This window comes from Equus caballus, chromosome 1, assembly GCF_041296265.1.
Source record: "Equus caballus isolate H_3958 breed thoroughbred chromosome 1, TB-T2T, whole genome shotgun sequence".
NCBI lineage: Eukaryota > Metazoa > Chordata > Mammalia > Perissodactyla > Equidae > Equus > Equus caballus.
The window spans coordinates 7,593,198-7,611,530 of record NC_091684.1 but is presented as its reverse complement, the minus strand read 5'-3'; the positions used below and the strand labels follow the sequence as shown (position 1 = coordinate 7,611,530).

At 45.4% G+C, this 18,333-nt stretch overlaps 1 protein-coding gene across 1 annotated transcript in view; it reads right to left on the bottom strand.

Moving 5' to 3' along the window:
• Positions 1-8,075, bottom strand: part of ADAM12 (ADAM metallopeptidase domain 12) — a 335,115-nt gene extending 327,040 nt beyond the window's left edge. Inside the window, exon 1 of the mRNA XM_023637167.2 lies at positions 7,519-8,075. Coding sequence (XP_023492935.2) covers positions 7,519-7,606 — 88 coding nt within the window. The 5' untranslated portion in view covers positions 7,607-8,075. The remainder of the gene's footprint in view (positions 1-7,518) is intronic.
• Positions 8,076-18,333: the final 10,258 nt, after the last annotated feature.

Here is an 18,333-nt window from a genome sequence, read left to right as displayed (position 1 = left end):
TAACATAGAAAATAGGCGTACTGCGTTATCTCAACCATCCATTTGTAACAGGTTTGCTAGAGCTCACGCCTGTGTGCAAGGAGATAGGTACGAGTATCCTCGCACCATCGCAATATCAACAAGTTGGGGAAAACATATTTATCACCAGAGAAGTGAACAATTTATGGTTTAGTCATTCAACTAAAAGGAATGAAGCAAGCGCATGTATCAACATGAATAAATCTTTAAAAATATGTTGATTTTTAAAAAGCAAGTTGCAGAAGGCTGTTGTATATGGTAGGGCACCATTTATATAAGTACAAAAACAATATCAAATATTGATTAGGGATATGTATATACATACAAACCCTCCAGCTTCAGAGTAGCGGTTGCTTCTGAAGAACGAGGAGGAATTGGATGGGTACGGAGAATAGGGGACTGTTATAAATATATCTTTAACATCTTACATCTTTAAATTTTAAAAATTCTGAAGCATATATAGTAAAATCTAGTTGGCAAGAGTATGAGTGTGTAATTTATTCTCTATCCTTTTTCCACTTTAAAAATATTTCGGTTTTTATAAGAGAATGGATGATGAGGGTCAAAATTCTTCCTCAATCATCTTTTTCATGAACATCTCAAATTATACTGAAATTGGCTGAAAAAATGATTTTAGTTTAGAAAGTTTACTTAGGATGCCGCACTTCAGGAATACAGCTATTCCATAAACCGCAGTACAATTACCCTCAGATATAACACAGACTCTAAATCCTAACGCAGGCTCCCAAGAACCCTACCAAAACCCCCAGGACTTAAAAAACGAAAACGAAAAAGCAAAACCAGGTTCTCAGATGACATTCAGATTCCTGTGAGCATAGATCTCACGATAAATGCTTAAATCCTATCCTAGCTTTCATTACAAATATGGCAAAATACAAACCAAGGAATCTTTTGGTCAAACTGCAGGCCAGTGATCACCATGCCCCGCGGAGGGAAGGCATGGCAGGTGGATCAACAGTTCTAAGAGTGGATCACCTAGACTGACTGGGGTGGCCCAAGCTCCTAGGAGCAGGTGAACAGCCAGAAGGTCCAGGTTGGGTCCGAGGAGATGGCCCAAATTTTTAAGCAGTTGCCTGGAAGCTGAGCTCTTCCTATAGCCTTGGGATGACATAAAAGCTTAAAGGATAAACAACATCAATATGATGCTGAATTATTCGGCTTGTCGATCCCATCTATCAGTTAGAGGCAAGGTATACTGGGCATTAAACAAAGCACAAGGATGCAGAGTGAAGAACGAGCTGGAGGAAGTTTGAGGATTGAAAAGGGCAGCCTGTCAGAAAGCATGAGATTCAACGCGCACATTTCGATTGGCAGATCAAGTTTATTTGAACTGCATTATCATTCTGTTTATAACCAAACTAAATTACAAGCTCATTGCTATAGACATTGTAATTATTCCAAAGATAGAGCACAGAGATTACAAAATGTTTACCGCAGCTCGGTGACGACCCCGTCTCCGTCATGAGACAGGCTGGAGAGCCCCTCCATCTGGCACTTAGCAGACACTCACCATTTGAAGCCCTGGGTTCCTCCTCTGGAGAGGGAGGGTAATAACACGACTGGCTGCAGGATTCTTCCACGAGGACTGCACGAGAGCGTGCAAGCAAAGATCTCAGAACAGCTCCTGGCAGCAAAGCACTCAATAAATGCCTTTTTAAATGACTACGTGCTGGTATAAAAACTTGGGGTTTAATAAAATACTAAACAAACACACATAAAGAAACAGCTACTAAAAATGCACAGAAACTATTTCCTTAAACATTCTGTCTAGATTATTTCAACTTCACTTTCTCAATCCCAGAGAGCTGATAATTAAAGAATTGCACATACTACAGAGCTGTTTAATACGGCTCCCAGTGGGCGCACAGCCAAAGGGCTAGGAGGCTAGCCATTTGGTACCGAAGAAACATCTGAAAATGTTTCTCACACCTGTCTTTATAAATCATAGACACTGCAGGAACAACTTAGCTTAAAAAGGCCTCTGGAACACACTCTGATACAAAAACAAAAAAATTTTTTCTAACTGTAATGAGTTCATTACAGCATCATCTACTCCAGGAAGAAATATGCTTAGCTTTTTAGATGATGTAGTTGCAGCCCTTAAAAAAAAAAAAAAGCTTTACAGTTTCCACAGCTGCAACATCTATCTAATTAGGTATATGCTAACTTTAAGTATTTACAGAATTTGAAGAGAAAGTTTTGAAACATTTAAAAATGGATGTAATTTTTGTTTCCACAAGGAAGGAATAGAAAGAGTCGATGGAGAAGTGAGAGAAAGGAAACCTGTCCATCTGGGGAGTGTGGTCCTCACAGCAGGGGCTGACTGCTACACGGATACAGCAGATCCACAGGGTTTCCCATACGCCCACCTGAAACCCTACCACAAGGAATAATAATGACAACAATAATAAACAAAGAGAACTGGAGAGAAGATGACGGCAGGTAAGAGAAAGCAACTAAAGCTTTGGCAGATGGCAGAGGATGACAAATAGTAACCTACTCAGCAGAGAAGAGAGCTGGAACCCTGTTTGCCTGGAGAGGAGGGAAACCATCAAGAAGGTGAGATGGATGAGCAGAACCCCAGAAAGGCTTGGGAATGGAAGGCACTGGGCATCCTGAGGGCCAGTACAGGCCGAGCTGAAAGACTAGCCAAGGAGAAGCTAGAGTTTCAGGTCTGCTGCAAAGCCAGCAGAGCTAGGTGAGTGCCACCCCCTTGCCAACAGACTAGGAGTTGTATTTTCTGAAGACACTGAAGCAGAGAAGTTCTACACTCACGACCCTGGGCATAGCTGAGAGCGAGGGAGGGGTAACGAGGTGCCAAACTGAAAACAACAACAAAACACCTTCACCCTTAAGCACACTTCCCCTTAACTCTGATCTCCTACCCAGCTCACAGACCCTGCCGCCAGGCTTAAATCCTCAGCTGAAGGCTGCAAGATTCTTCTTTGGGGAAACTGATCAGCCTAAGAAAAAAGATACAACGATGTATGAAGGTCCCTGCAACATAATGTGTGCTTCTGAAACACACAGAACTTTCAATCAGCTTCTTAGTGTCTCCTTATTAAATATAAACAGAGAGCCGAAACTCAGACATTTGAAGAAAGGCAGAGACGATAAAATGGGGACAGGGAAGAATCTCACAGCTAATGCTAAGAACGAAGTGGGCAAAAGAACGCTTGAAAATAAAAATTAATAGACTCCAAGAGTTCATAGAAATCTTGCATCTATTATAAAATAAAAACAGAATACACAAAAAGGAGAACATTCATAGAACAAAAATATATCTTGGCAATTAAATATCAGTAACAGAAATAACTTGAATAGCAGGGTTGTAAATAAAATTAAACTCGGAAAGTAGAACAAAAATACAGAGATGAAAATTAGAGGATGTTTTCAGGAGGGTGGGATATTCAGCTAATAGCAGTTTCAGAAAAGCATGATAAAAACAGTGAGGAAGAAATAATTGAAGACATAATACAAGAAAGTACTAGAACTTTATGGCGTGAGTTTCCAAACTGAAAGGGCCCACAGAGTGCCCAGCACGATTACTGATAAGAAATTAGCTAAAAGATATCATCATGAAATGAAAAAATACTAGGGATAAAAATATGATAAAAGCTTCCAGAAAGAAAAACAGCCTACATTTAAAGGACTGACATAGTACCATCAAGTTCTCAAGCAGCAACGGGCACAGAGGCAATGAAGAAATCTCTTATAAATACTGAGGAAGTATGACTTTCACCCTAGGATTTTATACCTAAACAAACTAGCAGTCAAGGGTAGATATACATATATATGTATGTATATCTACATACATATATATGTATATATACACAAATATATATACATATTTGTATGCAAGCTATAGCAGACACACATTCCAGCCTTCTTTCTTACTCACAGAACTCTGTGTTGTTTGAAACACCAATGTGTACAGCTAAAAATATTTCCTTTGCTATCTTCCCATGCAGCTAGCAGTAGCCCTGTGTCACAGTCTGGCCAAGAGAAAATCTGCTACAGAGGTTTCTGGAAATAGTCTAATTTTCCTGATAAAATAGATTTGCCTGGCTCTGCTTTTTCGCCTCTTCTGCCCTATTACCTCCTGGAATGCACATATAAAGCCAAGAGGTACCGCAGCCTCCATGAGACCATGAAGCAGTAAACATAAAGGCAAAACCCAGCGTATAAGTATGGTAGATACAAACAAAAGCAGGAGCTTGGGTCTCTGATAGTATCACTGACCCGCTACCCCAGCGACCACACTGCTTACTTCACCACTGCTTGTTATGTAAAGGTAAAGGAAAAAAAACTTAAAAAAAAAATTGCTGTAGTCAGGTTTTCCGTTATTTGCAACTGAAAGCATTCCTGACGAGTTATCAAAAAATTTTTATCTGCCACACACCCTTCCTCAGGAAGTTACCAGAAGATGCGCTCCACACAAATAAGAAATAAACTAAGGAAGAGAAAGTTATGATGCTTGGAAAATAGGTGACCCAACCCAGGAAGGATGCAAGAGGAATTTCTAGCATCTTACTAATAGGGTAGTCCTGAGACAAGAGCCGTCCTGCATGCCTAAAAAAAAAAGTAACCAGTTTTAGATGAATTTAACTTAATTTTACCCAAAATATTATAATTTCAACATTTAATCAATATAAAATTATTAAGGGGAAAAAAAACTAACCCGTTCATGTTGGATCAGGAGGATAAAAGGCTCCAGGAGACGAGAGCAAGAAAAAATAAATAATGGATAGATTACCTGATGTCTTTGATCATATTGAAAGTAGTTTAAAAATTCTTCCAGAAACTTTGGAGGTAAGGTAGAGATTGGTACACAGAAAGCAAAGCAAAAAAACAAAAACAAAGCAATTATTAACTCTAGGAAAAACACAAAGTTGTAAGGGGGTGAAATAGAATTGTAGGATGCTGTGTGGCTCAACTGTGAACAATATTTGCAAAGTCTTCATAGTGCAAACATTGAACATTGTTTTTTAAAAAATTATGGCAATACTATATTGGAAAGTTGGAAAGAAGAGAAGCCAGCGTGGCTGGAGTACAATGGGCAAGGGGGAGAACGGTAAGCAAGGAGATCATAGAGGAAAATAGAGATTAGGTCATCCAGAGGTTTGGATTTTCCTAAGAGCCACTGGAGAGTTTTAAACAGGAAACCAGCATGATCCAACTCATGATTGAAAATGATGACTTTGGCTGTGGTGTTGGGAAGAATACACTGTGCAGGGACAAGAGGGAAAGCCAGCAGACCGGTTAGGATGCTATTATATTGGGATAAGAGGCTTCTGCAAAAGAGATAAAGAGAAGGGGAAGAAGTGGCCTAGGTTGGGGAAGGCACACTTTGAAATGGAGAGAAGTGGGTAGATGGGAATACATTTTGGAAGTTGATGGTTCATGAAGGGAAAGGGGAGACTCAGGGATGACTTACCAGATGTTTGCCTGAGGCATCTGGAGAAGGCAGAGGATGCTATTATTGAGTTGGGATGACTAGGGGAGGAATGGATTCAGGAGTGGAGGGTTTGGGATCCAGAGTTCTGTTTGGGACCTGTCAGGGCTGAGATGACACTGGAGGGTACCAAGCAGGCAACCGGTCTGGAGCTCAGGGTTAACACACAGAGACACGAAGCCCAGAATATGCTCTGCCTTCAACAGGGGTAATTCCTGATTTTTCTCTTGCCAACACAAAGCAATGTTTCATTATATGTTTGGATTTTTAAACAACCTCAATGCTATGATTTGGTGCGCTGATTGATTTAAGACTTGATACTGAGAATCTGAGGGTAAACAGGGAATGCTGGGGTATTACAACACATAACCCACTTGAAATGTTTAGGCCTAACTGGTTTTCTATTTTGAGTCCTATGTATCCCAAGGAAAAACTTTCTCCACCAAAGCTGCAGTCATAAAATAATAGCCCCCTTCTGTGAAATAATTTCCCATTATTAGCATGATTTAGTAAACATTTTCCTCTAAAAAGAAATATTGCCCATGCTCAGTGGACTTCTGTTATGTGGATAGAGCACGTGCCAAGTTAAAGACCACCTCAGGCACGCTTTGAGATTCTGTTTCAGTTCTTACAAAGTTCATTCTCAATAAACATTCAAAAGGACCAATTTGTACAAAAGTCTTTCAAAACACTTTTGACTACCAGTATTTTCATTTGCAGGTCATAGAGTTCTTTAACTAAACAGTCAACAGTATTCTTTCTTGGCTTTCTCATTGCTTCTTCATTAGTTTGTGCAATCCTTTTATTTAATCATTAATTCCCAAATTGGTCTTCACTGCTGTGTGGATTTTAATGAGAACTGAGTTTTAACCACATTACAGTAGATGCGATGGGGGTGGAGGGTAGCAGTGGCAATTGCAAAATAAATCGTACCAGAAAGTGGTAACGGTTGGTGATTGAGGCCAGTTGTTGAAAAATAAATGCCTGTTATGTAGAATCATAGAAATTTGGACTTAGAGGCCAAGGCAAGGCAGCCATTGGTAGACCGACAGCGCCTCTAGCGGTGGAAAGACAACGGCGGCGGTGGCGGAGATCCAGGGAAGCTTCTGCATTTTTAAAAAGGCACCTGCTGGGTGAGTCTTCATTATGCAAAAAGAAAGCATCCACAGGTGCCCAATTTTAAGGGGATACAACTTGGGAAAATCTAGACCTATAAAACAGCTATAATCTCCACACTCTAGTTTAACTCCTAAATGAGTTGTCGCTTTACACAAGGTGGATTTAAGATTATTTATGCCCGAGAAACTGACGGAGTGGCGGGAGGCGGAAAAATTCTGCTCAAGTTTGGCCGCCACTAACAACTAGTGAGCGATGCGGAATTTAAAAGAGAGGAAAAGAAAACTGAAGCAGCAGGCAAAAGAGTTAGTTTTTAAACACGGAGACCGTAGAACACAGCAGGCACACCTGCGGAGAAGGGAAGGCTCACCTGCGTGATTATTGCGCGTCCCCCAAGTGTATCCGCGGGGGAGGCAGGGGTGGAAAGGAAACCTCACAGAGAGCTGACCCAGAGCCTGGGGAGGGGGGTCACTAAGGGACAGGGACAGTAAGAGGACCCGACGCGCATCATCCCGGGCGACACGTGTAACTGTCAAGACAGAGAGAGACACCCTAACAAATGACGCCCGAGAGAGGAGGGGACGGGGGAGCAGCCCCGAGGCTGTGCCATCCGGGCTCCGCGCTGGCGGCTCCCAGGCCCCGAGCCAAGTGCTCCCTCCTCCCCCCCGGGAAGCGGCACCTGGGAGGAAGGGTCCTCTCTGCCCCGGGAACCCGAGCGGGGGAGGGGGGGCTCCGCAGCTGCGCCCCGGTGCGCCGCCTCGCGGGGCAGCCCTGCTCCTCGGTGTCCCCCTAGTGCCGCGCGAGGTGCCCCCGAGGGACGAGACCCCAGCCAGCGGACGACCCCGAGCGGCGGGCGGGAGAGGAGAGCGGGGGGACCAGCAGGGAGCCGGGTGGGCTCAGAGACTTACCTCGGGCCGCGCGGGGCGCGAGCAGAGCCCCGGCCAGGGCGAGCAGGAGGGCGCGGGCGGGGGGCGCGGGCGGCGGGCGCGCTGCCATCGTCGCCGGCCTTCAGTGCAGCAGCTCTCGGGGCCGGCGGCGAGCGCTGCACCATCCCCCGCGGGCGCCGAGAGGGGGCCGGGCGTCGCGACCCGAGGGATTTCCTGCTGCAGGGAGTCAACTCCGAACCACTCGCGCAGCGCCCGCGCCGCTGGTGAGCTAGTCTAGGCTTTCATTTTTTTAAAAAAAAAAGTTTTCCCCCCGTGTGTGCGCGCGCGCGCTGTTCTGGCAGGAGCCAGCCTTGACCGTTGCAATAAATGAGCAAACTGTCCGAGTTGGCCCGGGGACGAGGAAGATCGTTAGTGAGAGAAGGCAGGCCTGTGAAATGGATCCACGGCCAACAGTCACCGTTCTCATTACCACGGAACAAATTATCGTCTCCCCCGCACCCCCGCCCGCCGGCGGCGTCCCGCGGGTCCTAGAGACCGCTCAGGGTGCCCCGCCAGGGTCCCGCCCAGAGCCGGCGCTCGCCCACCCCCGGGGGCGGCTCGGTGCAGGGCGCCTCCCGGGCCGCGCGCCCTGGCGGCACAGACGTGGCTCGGTGGAGGCGCGGGCGCCCGGAGCGCACACATCCCCGCCCCAGGATGATGTGGCCGCGGGGCCCGGGGCGCCCGACTGCCAAGAGCACACGCGGCTGCACGGTCCAGCTTTCCAGTCTGAGGCTGGAAATGATGACTCGGCTGCTCGCTCCCCGGCTCGCCCGGAACCCGCGGAACGCGGGTAGCAAGTCTGAAAGGCGGTCCACCGGCCGGGTGGGCGTCCCGCGACCTTCCCCTAAGCCCCCAAACGGACACTTCATGCCCGAGAAATAAGGTTGGATTCGCAGGCACAGGCCGCCTGGGCATTACGCTTTGATGTATTACTTTAGGTTTCACGTTGATAGATTGACTCACGTTTCCTTTCCATGGCATGGACCCAGAAAAGGGTGTACAGTGATGTTTCCCAAACTTTCCTGATCATGAGAAGCATCTGGGCCCGTCTGTTAAAAATACAGCTTCCCGGGCGCCCTTCTTTGCCTTGGGAATGAGACTCTCCAGGCCACGGAGTCAGGGGAGCACCGGGTGTTTGGGAAACAGCAACCAAATGAATGGAGGGCCTCTCCTTCTTGCGCCTGACAGCCTCGAGCTCCTGTGTCAGTTTTTCTAATAGGACTTGTTGCCCTCTGGGAGACAAGGGAGCTACCCAAACTGAAGGAGCTGGATGCATTAAGGAAGGTTGCCAACCACCTTGTGGGGCTACAGTGACCCCCAACCTTGGTGTCTTATTAGAACCAAAAGAGTTAAGGAGATAGAACCCCCCCCCCCCCCCCCCCCAGTTAATGAACTCAGAATCTCCTAAAACAAGCGGAGCCTGAAGAGTTTTCAAAGCCCCAGGTGATTCTACTGTGCAGCGAGGGCAGGGAGCCACCCATGGAAATCTGTCCGGTGACCTCCCACCAGTTCCCCCAAGAGGCCTCATTCTAAGAGGCCATTAGCCAGCCACAGAGGAAACCCCCTTCCTTACCATTTCTTCCTACTGGAAAGCAGCTTTTCTCACTATCTCCCTCCTGCCCCCAGGTTTTTACAGTGTTCCCAGGAACCAGGTCAACCCTCTCAACAAAGAGCAGGCCTTGTTTAAAACGCCAGAGACACTGGCCCAAAGGCCCCCGTCTCAGTGCCAGGACATCTCAACACTCCGTCTGGAAGCGAGGCCTGGGTCCAAGGCCTGGGTTCAGGCAAGCCCTGCTCCTTCCCTGCCCTGCTCTGCTCAGCATGGCTGTCTTTCTTTGTTCCTTCATTTGTTCATTCTCTCCATCAGCAGTTAGCACCGCCAGGTTAGGAACTTGGGAAAACAAACTGATGAGAGAGGCCTCCTGCCTTCAAAGACTTTTCTGTCTGGCAGGACAAACTGATAAATCATGACTATCGAATGGTGTGAGCTGGTTACTTAACCTATTTAATGATCATTGGGCTGTTTGTTAACTGGGCTGTTTGTTAGCTGCATTATTTATCACACACTTCGTATAACTGGAGTATCTGGAGTATCATGCTAAAGGGCTTCCCATGCATTATTCCATTTTAGAATCCTGACTATCTGGATGAGGAGACTGCAGCAGATTGAGGTTAAGTGCCTTTCCCGTGGTCGCAGGGCTGCAAAGTGGGTCAGAGCCCACGCCAGATCTGTTTGCAGGTATAGCCTGTCTTTGACTCTGACGTCCAAGCTTCAGCTGCAGCATCTAAGTGGAAGTAAGAATACAGGCCTCCCAGGTGGCCATGAGCATGAACTGAGCTATGGCCATGGCTTCCCAGCCCACAGGGGCTCCTGACGTGCGGTGAGAATTCAAATCCCTTTGAACTTGACGTTTCCTTTGAGGTCAATGGGACGGGCTAGCCTTAGGACGAGTCCAGCTGCTGGCCTCTTGAATCTTTCTGCCTGGATAAATTATTTACTAATAATAGACTGAATATATGCAGTGCACTGGGCTGGGGGCTTTATATACTTTCTCTCCGAATGATCCATTTCTTTTTGTTCTTTAATATTCAGCTGTTACTCTTGACTGTAGAAGTCCAATTTTTTTTTTAAACCTGGAATTTGCAAAGCTCCCTCCAAAGGGCTACAGGTGCCATAAGACTGGCCTTGGTTTGTTTTTGACCGAATGAAACAAAGCAGCCAATGCAAGGGGAAAAAAGAAAGACAGGAAAGAGAATCCTAGCCACAAGCCCGGGTGTCTTAACCTTCTAATTCCCCACCTCTGTGAAGTGAGGAGCCTGGGCTGACACCCTATGCATAGATTCCACGCTCGTCTGTAACCGCCCGCCAGCCAGGCAGAGAGCAAATCTGACGTCCGGCAGATGGTTGGCCTTTGGATGGGGACCCTGTCTCTTCATTCACAGGAAATGGAAGCCGACATGGCATTCAATACTGGATTGTTAGGTAATGGTATGGGGTCAGAGGCCAGGATCTGCTCATTAAAATTTCAGAAAGATGGCTTGTTGTCCCTTCCTCTCCAGCAGGACTGACCTTTGCGATACCGTTTCCTGATGCTATTTTTGTGCAACAGCCTGGGCATTCACAATCAACAGGGCACCGATTTCTTACCCAAGCTCACATTTAGCTCCATCCACTTTGAATACAAGCAGATGGAAAATGGAGGCAGATTTTCCTAAGCCAGAATTTTACAGGCAGCCACTCCTGATCTCTGCTGTAAGTGAAGGTTCGGCCTCCTTGCAGCTCCACCTATTGATGGAGCTTCAGACGCGGGCTCACGGAACAGCTTCCATCTGTCGGAGCACAGCTCCCAGAGCTTGCTGCAAAAGTCAACAAACAATTGCCACCTGATTAAGATTCTTGGAAATCTTGTTAATTCCATCTCTTGGGGAGATTGAAACTCATGATCTTCTCAGCCTGTTATAACGTGAGGTCCATTTTTCTTTTCATACATCTTCTCCTTTCAAGAATCCGTGCCTTCACCTCCTCAGAAAGGTGCTCCTAAGAGCCTCCTCTGGGCAGGTTAACCCCTCTTGGCTCTGATACCTCCATTACTGCACAGACTCCGTATTTAAGTAGCCTGTCCAAACACCAAAGAAAGAATGCTCTTGGGGAGATCAGGGACTCATGGATGCTCTGGGTCAGAAGGGACATGGAAGTTCACTTAGGCGAGCTCCCCTCATCTATACTCATGTGTCACCTGTCATTTGACCATCCAACTTCCCCTGATACACGTACTGTGATGGGGAACTCATTACCCCCCCCAACCCCACCCCCAAGAGGGCCCATTTTTAAGTACTCCAAGCGACTGGCAACACCCAGGGGGAACAGAGAGCTACCATGGCCACAACCCAGCTGCTGAGACAGGCTTCCTGGCTGCACATGCCCATCCTCTCCCATGAGTCCTGGGGCAGGCTGAATGAAAAGACAGTGCTCAGAGAAAGGCAAATGGGGACTCTCAAGAACAAATATGAACTCACCACCAGAATGACCAAATATTCGAAGACCCTCCTTCATTCAAGCAACAAAACTTCATCTTTTTCCCTCTTAGTGTGGGCTGGGCTTGGGGGTTCATTCTCATGAATAAAACGCTGGAAAAATGACAGTCTGTGAGTCTGAGACGAGATCAGGAAAGGCCTGAGTGACTCAGGTCACTCACTCTGGGGGAAACCAGCAGCGTGTGGCAAGGACGCTCAAGCAGCCCATTGTGGAAGAACCAAGGGAAAAGCTGAGGTCTCCTGCCAACAGCCCCAGGAGTGAGCCATCTTGGAAGTGGACCTTCCAGCCCCAGTCAAGCTTTCAGATGATGGCAGCACAGGGCAGCATCTGACTGCAGCCTGCTGAGAGACCCTGAGGCCAATCATCCAGCTAAGCTGCTCCCAAACTCCTCACCCACGGAAATTGCATGAGATAATGAACGTCTGTGGTTTTGAGCCAGTAATTTTGGGTGGTAATTTATTATGCCACAATAGATGACTAGTACACATTTAATAAAGCAAACATTCCTTTTCTGCATTTTTTTCTAGCTTGCAAGGATTCCTGATAACTTCAATATCAAGGGCACCTTCCTTATTTTTGAGCTTTGAATATGAGTTATGGATTGGGTGGCCATAGGTCTCAGTTTTGTCCTAGCATAATTATCAACAGCACCCCCGCTTCACCATCACAAATGTCCTAGTTACTAACAAACTGTGCCGTTATCCTATCTGTAGATAAATATGTCTTTGATGTGGTTTTTTGGGGGCAAGAGGAAGAAGCAGGAATACAAGCTTGGTTCTCCATTTTGACTCAGTTCCTTCCATGAGTGATGGTTGACTGAGTGACTGACCTCCCAGTGATGGAGAGTACACATGAGCATGGTAACAGCCATAACCACCAGAGCAGAACTGCCTAGGAGCTGGAGCCTCACAAGGTTCTCTGAGTATTTTCACTACACGGCTAACCAGTCACGCAGTGATCTGATCTAAGCTGCCACTTCCGGAAGTTGTGAGACATTTCTTATCAGCCGCCAAAGAACCTGCAGGCATTTGCCATTGACGGTATCTAGAACACGTCAAAGAGAAAATGTGATTAAAGGTCATGCTTGTTCTTGGATTGGGAGACCCACCAGGGGAAGCACAGATGCTCCCACCATCCAGGCTGGCCACTCGCTTGTCAGGTTTCTGCTCTGAAAAATGCACAGGCTCCCAGAAGCCAGGAGAGCTGGGATCATGGGGGGGCTCTGGAGACAAGCTGGGGCCTCCATACCTAGTCTGCAGTAGGCTCCCTCCCAGGGAGTGGGGACAGCCTACTTGACAATTATTCCAGGCAAGGCCCTTCCAAGACATGCATACATTTATGAAACTCCTTTACCTGATTTCTCTTGTGGCAAATTAGGCCATTTGCCTCTTATTCTGTACTCTTGAAATAGGGAAATAACTGGACACCGGCCCCTCTTCGTGTATTTGAATGCAGTTCCCATTTCGTCTTAACTGTTTTAGGCAAATCAACCCCAATTTCGTTAACTTGCCTCTTGGGTCCTATTCTTGCTCTCTTTAATCATGTTTTTTGCTCTCCTTTGAATCGTCTCCAGTTTCTTGATTTCTATTAAACTGTGGAGGCCAAATGTGGCCACAGAGCTCCAAGGAGGGTCTGCGCGAGGCCAGGGGAAGTACAGGCTGGTTTGTTGAGTCTGCTTTACTGGTGGTGGATCTCCTGCAGTGGAGACTTTTAAGTTCTCTTCGGAGCCCTGGACTAGTTTCTACTTTGGGGGTGAAGGAGCAGTTCTGAGTGGTCCTGGGGAGGTCGACTACTCCGATAGGGGGGTGTTTGGCCCTCCATCCCCTCACTACATGGCCTTGTTTGTGGCACATGCTGCCCTCCTCCCTCGCTGGAGTTATTTCAGTCCGCTTCCGGGATCTCAGTTTTCTATGCTTCTTTTATGCAGGCTCCTCTCTCCCGTTAACTCCTTGATGGACTCAGGCAGAAAAGCCAACTCAAACTTCTGGGGCCTGGGGTCCATGGTTCTTCCTCCTGCACTGAGCTCTGGTCTAGGATCTGAAGTAGCTTTAATTTTTTAGCGGTTATCAAGCATTTGACATTTTCCATCACCACCATATCCTGGCCCAGCAGTACCCCCACTGCTGGAAGCCTGCCGACACCTATCAGTGGGGAAAGTACCCCAACTGCCTCTCTGGGCATAGACTCTGCCAGCATTCCCTTCCCTTGATATTCTTAAGCAATATTCACAAGAGATTTTTCAGCTTACTTTGTCCTAGGCTGGGCTGAAGAATAAAGAAAAGAAGTTGAGCAAACATCCCCAGAGCTCATTCTGTGTCTGTGCTGGAGCTGGGGACACAGACAACAGCCCCCATTCTCATGACCCACTGGCCTTGTGATACAGAGAATGGCTTTGAGCCTCCCGCAATCATCCTCCCAGACAGCCTCTGCCCTGCATCTGGGCTGCTCTGCCCCAGGCCTGCAGGATCTCATCAACCCTCACCGAATCCTGTTCATTACTCTTCCTTTGAAGGAGGAAACAGAGGCTCTGAAAAGTGATTTGCCTGTGAATGCAAAACTTGTAAGTGGTACAGCTGGGGTTGAAGCTGGGTCTGTCTGATTCCAAGGATCCTCCATTTCATTCCCTCCCTGCTGGTGTTGGCCCCGAACCGAAGTCATATCTGACCCTTCCTTTCTCCCTCTACCGTTCCCTTCTAATTAGGCATCACATCCTGTCCATTCTACCTCAGAAATCCCTCCTGAGTCTGTCCCCCCTAGGCCTACCCCCAGTCCCAGGGCTGGGAATCCTGGGGCTTCCCCTTGATGACAGTCACAGCCTCCTCGAGCTTGTTTGCTGTCATTCCAGCTACTGCTACCTCAAGAGCACTTTTAAAATGAAAATCTGACAAAATTTCACTGGATCCTCATTGTCTTCAGCAATACATTGAATCTCCTTCATGAAGCTATTTGAAATTTGCCCCTCTCCTCCTTTCCACTAGCTGATCTATCCTTCAAGGCCCAGAGTGGTGCCTCTTCCTCTGTGTTGTCTTTTCTATGACTCCAGGCAAAATGGAGACTTTCTCTTTTTTGCTTACACAGTTCCATGTATCTACTGCTAGCATCAGGCTTACCACGTTGTACTCTAATTATTGTTGTGCAAGACTGTCTGCTTCACTAGATAGGGAGCCCCTTGGAGGTGGAGCCCCTTGACTGATTCACCATTATATCTGATGTGCCCACACTTAGTCCAGAGCCTGGCAACAAGAAGAGACAGTAATTTCTTGTTGAGTGGATAAATGAACCAGGGTGTCCATGTTCCCTCTTGGGTCTTTAAGATTTTTCTTCTATATGCAGTCATGCACCCCATAACAACGTTTGGTCAATGATGGACCATGTGTATGCGGTGGTTCCATAAGATTAATACTGTATAGGTGTGTGGTAGGCTGTACCATCTAGGTTTGTCTAAGTGTGCTCTATGATGCTCACACAATGACGAAATCACCTAACAATGCATTTCTTAGAACACATTCCCATCATTAGGCAATGCATGACTATACAGCTTTCCAATCCAGGCTCAAGAACAGTGATTCCATGTAAGTGTATTTATTGCTGAAGTCCAAGAAGATAAGTAGGCAATATTTCATTTCTTTCCCAAACCATTCCCCCAATAACCTCCGTAATTATTCCAGTGAAGGCCTATTACCGTGGCAAATCAAGTTAGAACTGGTTTCCACAGAGCTAGCAATCATGCCAGGGCACGTTTTATTTTCTAAAATCTTCGATTTTTAAGTAAGTCTGTTATTTCTGGTACTATTTTTAAATTTAATAGAAACAAAAAAAAACTCTTTGAAAACTCCAAACAATCTCAAACTGTGTTTTGTTCTGGTAATGACAATGGATAAAGATTGTGGTGACTTGCAGATATTGCCAATGATGGAAAAAATAAATAAGAGCATGAGTCAGAATCATCCGAAACCAGAATGTCTGTTGGTAATAACTCAGAAAGTCACATGGAAGAGCCTGGGTCACAAAGTCAAACTTGATGGTTTTTTAAAAATTTATAATGTCTTATACTAGAGAGCCCTTTCCACCTGGTAGAGTGCCAAGAGACTTTACAACATCTAGCCTTGGGAAGTCAAAATCTTGCACCCTCAAGAAAATGCTGTCTCTCCTGGGGTCAGGATGCAGACAGTCTCCTGTGCCGTATGGAAAAATGACCCACCCTGGTGAGGAAGCAACGTAACAGTAAAGAGGAGGTTATTGAAGTAAGGTGCAGCCGTGCCTGCAGCCTAATCCTTGCAGGCACATTTCCAGCAGTACAGAGGGTGCTTTAGCCTCACTCTGGGTGGGGTTGATGTAGAATTGGATTCCGTGTGCAGTTGCTCTGCATCAGAATACTTCAAGTGTTACCCAAAAGTATGGTTTTGCTATTCAAAACCAACCACTTCTCCACCTAGCCACGGAGGGAGGAAAGTGCCCTGCTCATTCATCCCCGAGCAGTATGTTGTAGTCAACCCCGTGTTGGGCTTCCTAATGACCGTCAGGCTTAAATCTGCCAGCTCAGTCCCAATGACCAGCAACCATGATCTCCATCCTAGAGGTGGCCATCCTGGGGGAAGAAAATGTGAGCAGTCAACAATGTTACGATAGAATCTCTGGTGTCAACCCCCCAAATGGTCCTTTAGTCCTTAACAGAACCGGCACCAGAGGTCCAAACACAAAGTCTTTCTAGAGCTGAGCCCCACTTCCTCCTTCTGCCTAGATTTATGGCAAGTGACCTGTTTCACGGCTCTGTTACTGACCTATTTCTGAGTTCTATTTTGGAAAGTGACACGAAAGTCTCCTGTATCCCTGCAAAAGAAGAGGAGGAAGAAACACAGGCCGGGCGCCACATCCACACCCCAGAAACCAAGGCCGTAGTAATTTTCCACAAAGGAGCACTCGTTTTCTTTCACAAAAAAACAAGTCAGAAAGCGCTTAAAAAGTGTTAGCAGTCCTTTCAAAAGTAAGAGATACATACGCTAATTTTTCAGATGCTTATCTTCTGGTAAAACACCTACAGGATACTGTCCATGCCTGTTGGCGGAAAGCCCCATGGTACAAATAGAAACCAGCACTGACGTATGAGCCGCGGTGGCTTTAGACGCACATGGCCCTCCACAACCTCGCCCTGCTTGGTGTCACTTTAATCGGAGGTTCTATTTCTGAGTTGTAACCCCGCAGCATGCTGGTGGGATAAAAATTACATATCTGTTTTATAAAAGAGAATTATAGTCTGAGTAGCAGATGACCAACATCCAGTTCCCAATGCCAGTTATAGGCCCATTCAACAATGATGCTATAATAATGGCAACTACCATTTACTGAGCACTTACGATGGTCCGATCACCTCACATATATTATTTATAATTTTCCTTATTACCATGTGGGGTATATTTTAGCTTCTCCTTTTACAGATGAAAAACTGAGGCTCAGTGATATTAAAAAAATTACTCAAGACCTTATAACTAGTAAGTAGCAAATCCAAACCAGGACTCAAACCCAGGTCTGCCTAATTCCAGAGTCTGCATTTTTTTCTCCCTAAACCAGACTGCCTCTTATAAAAGCAGATTCCACCCAGATTTGGACTTAAATCCTGTGATCCTCCCAGTGCCAGTATATCATTGGGTTTCTGTCCCTTAGCATCTATAAAATGGGAACACAACACTGATAGATTTTTAGGTCAATTAAAAATGGAAGGATATGAAATACAACGTGGTACCCTGGACGGGATAGATAGAACAGAAAAAGGACATTAGTGGAAAAAACTAGTGAAATCTGAATAAATTTTGGAGTTTAGTTAATAGCAATGTACCATGGTTATTTTAGCTGTTGACATGGGGAAACTGGATGAAGGGTGTGTGAGAACTCTCTCCGCTATCTTTGCAACTTTTCTATAAATCTGAAATGATTCCAAAATTTGAAAGTTTATTTTTTTAGAAAAAGGGACATCTAAATAAATAAAAGGAAAAAAAAAAGGAAAATTAGTAGCTCTCCTCTTGCGGTTCCTGATTGTGGAGGTCTGTACCAAGTATTATTTATTGTACGTTGATCAGACATGTGGACTAACATTTTCTAATTAGACATCAATGCACTAGGATTAATAAATTTATTTAATAGTGTTACTGAATTCTTTGTACTTTTTCGTTGTTGTTTATTTTCTTAATCAATGAATGTCCAAAGTAAAACTGCTATCCAATATAAACATTTTTGACGTTATAAAGTGCTCTCAATAGCTAAATGGAAAATGTGTATAGTATGCCACCTTTCATCCAAGAAGATATGATGTGAATTTATGTGTATAATATAATACTATTATTATATTGTTTTTTTAAATGAACAGATAAACCATAAATATTTTAAAATTATCCCATATGAAGGGAAAAAGGGATCATGACAGAGAGGAAGAAATAGGTTAGACTTCCTGAATACTTTGGTTTGTAGATTTGATTTTGAAACTATGAAAATATCCTTACACAATTATAAAACAAACTGAAGTATCAGAAAGGCAGACCCTAAAAGTCAAAAGCAAAATGAAACAAATAAACAAATATTGACTTAGGGCATGACCACAAAGATAGAAACTATTCCATGTGACTATAAACATCAATTTGACTGAACATCCTTAGTAAGACATAGACTAAGCACAAGGAAAAACATACAAAAGAAAAAACAACTTCAAGTGTTGTCAACAATTGTGTTATTGACTGTAGAGTTAGGGTTGTTATTCTGAGACTTAAGAT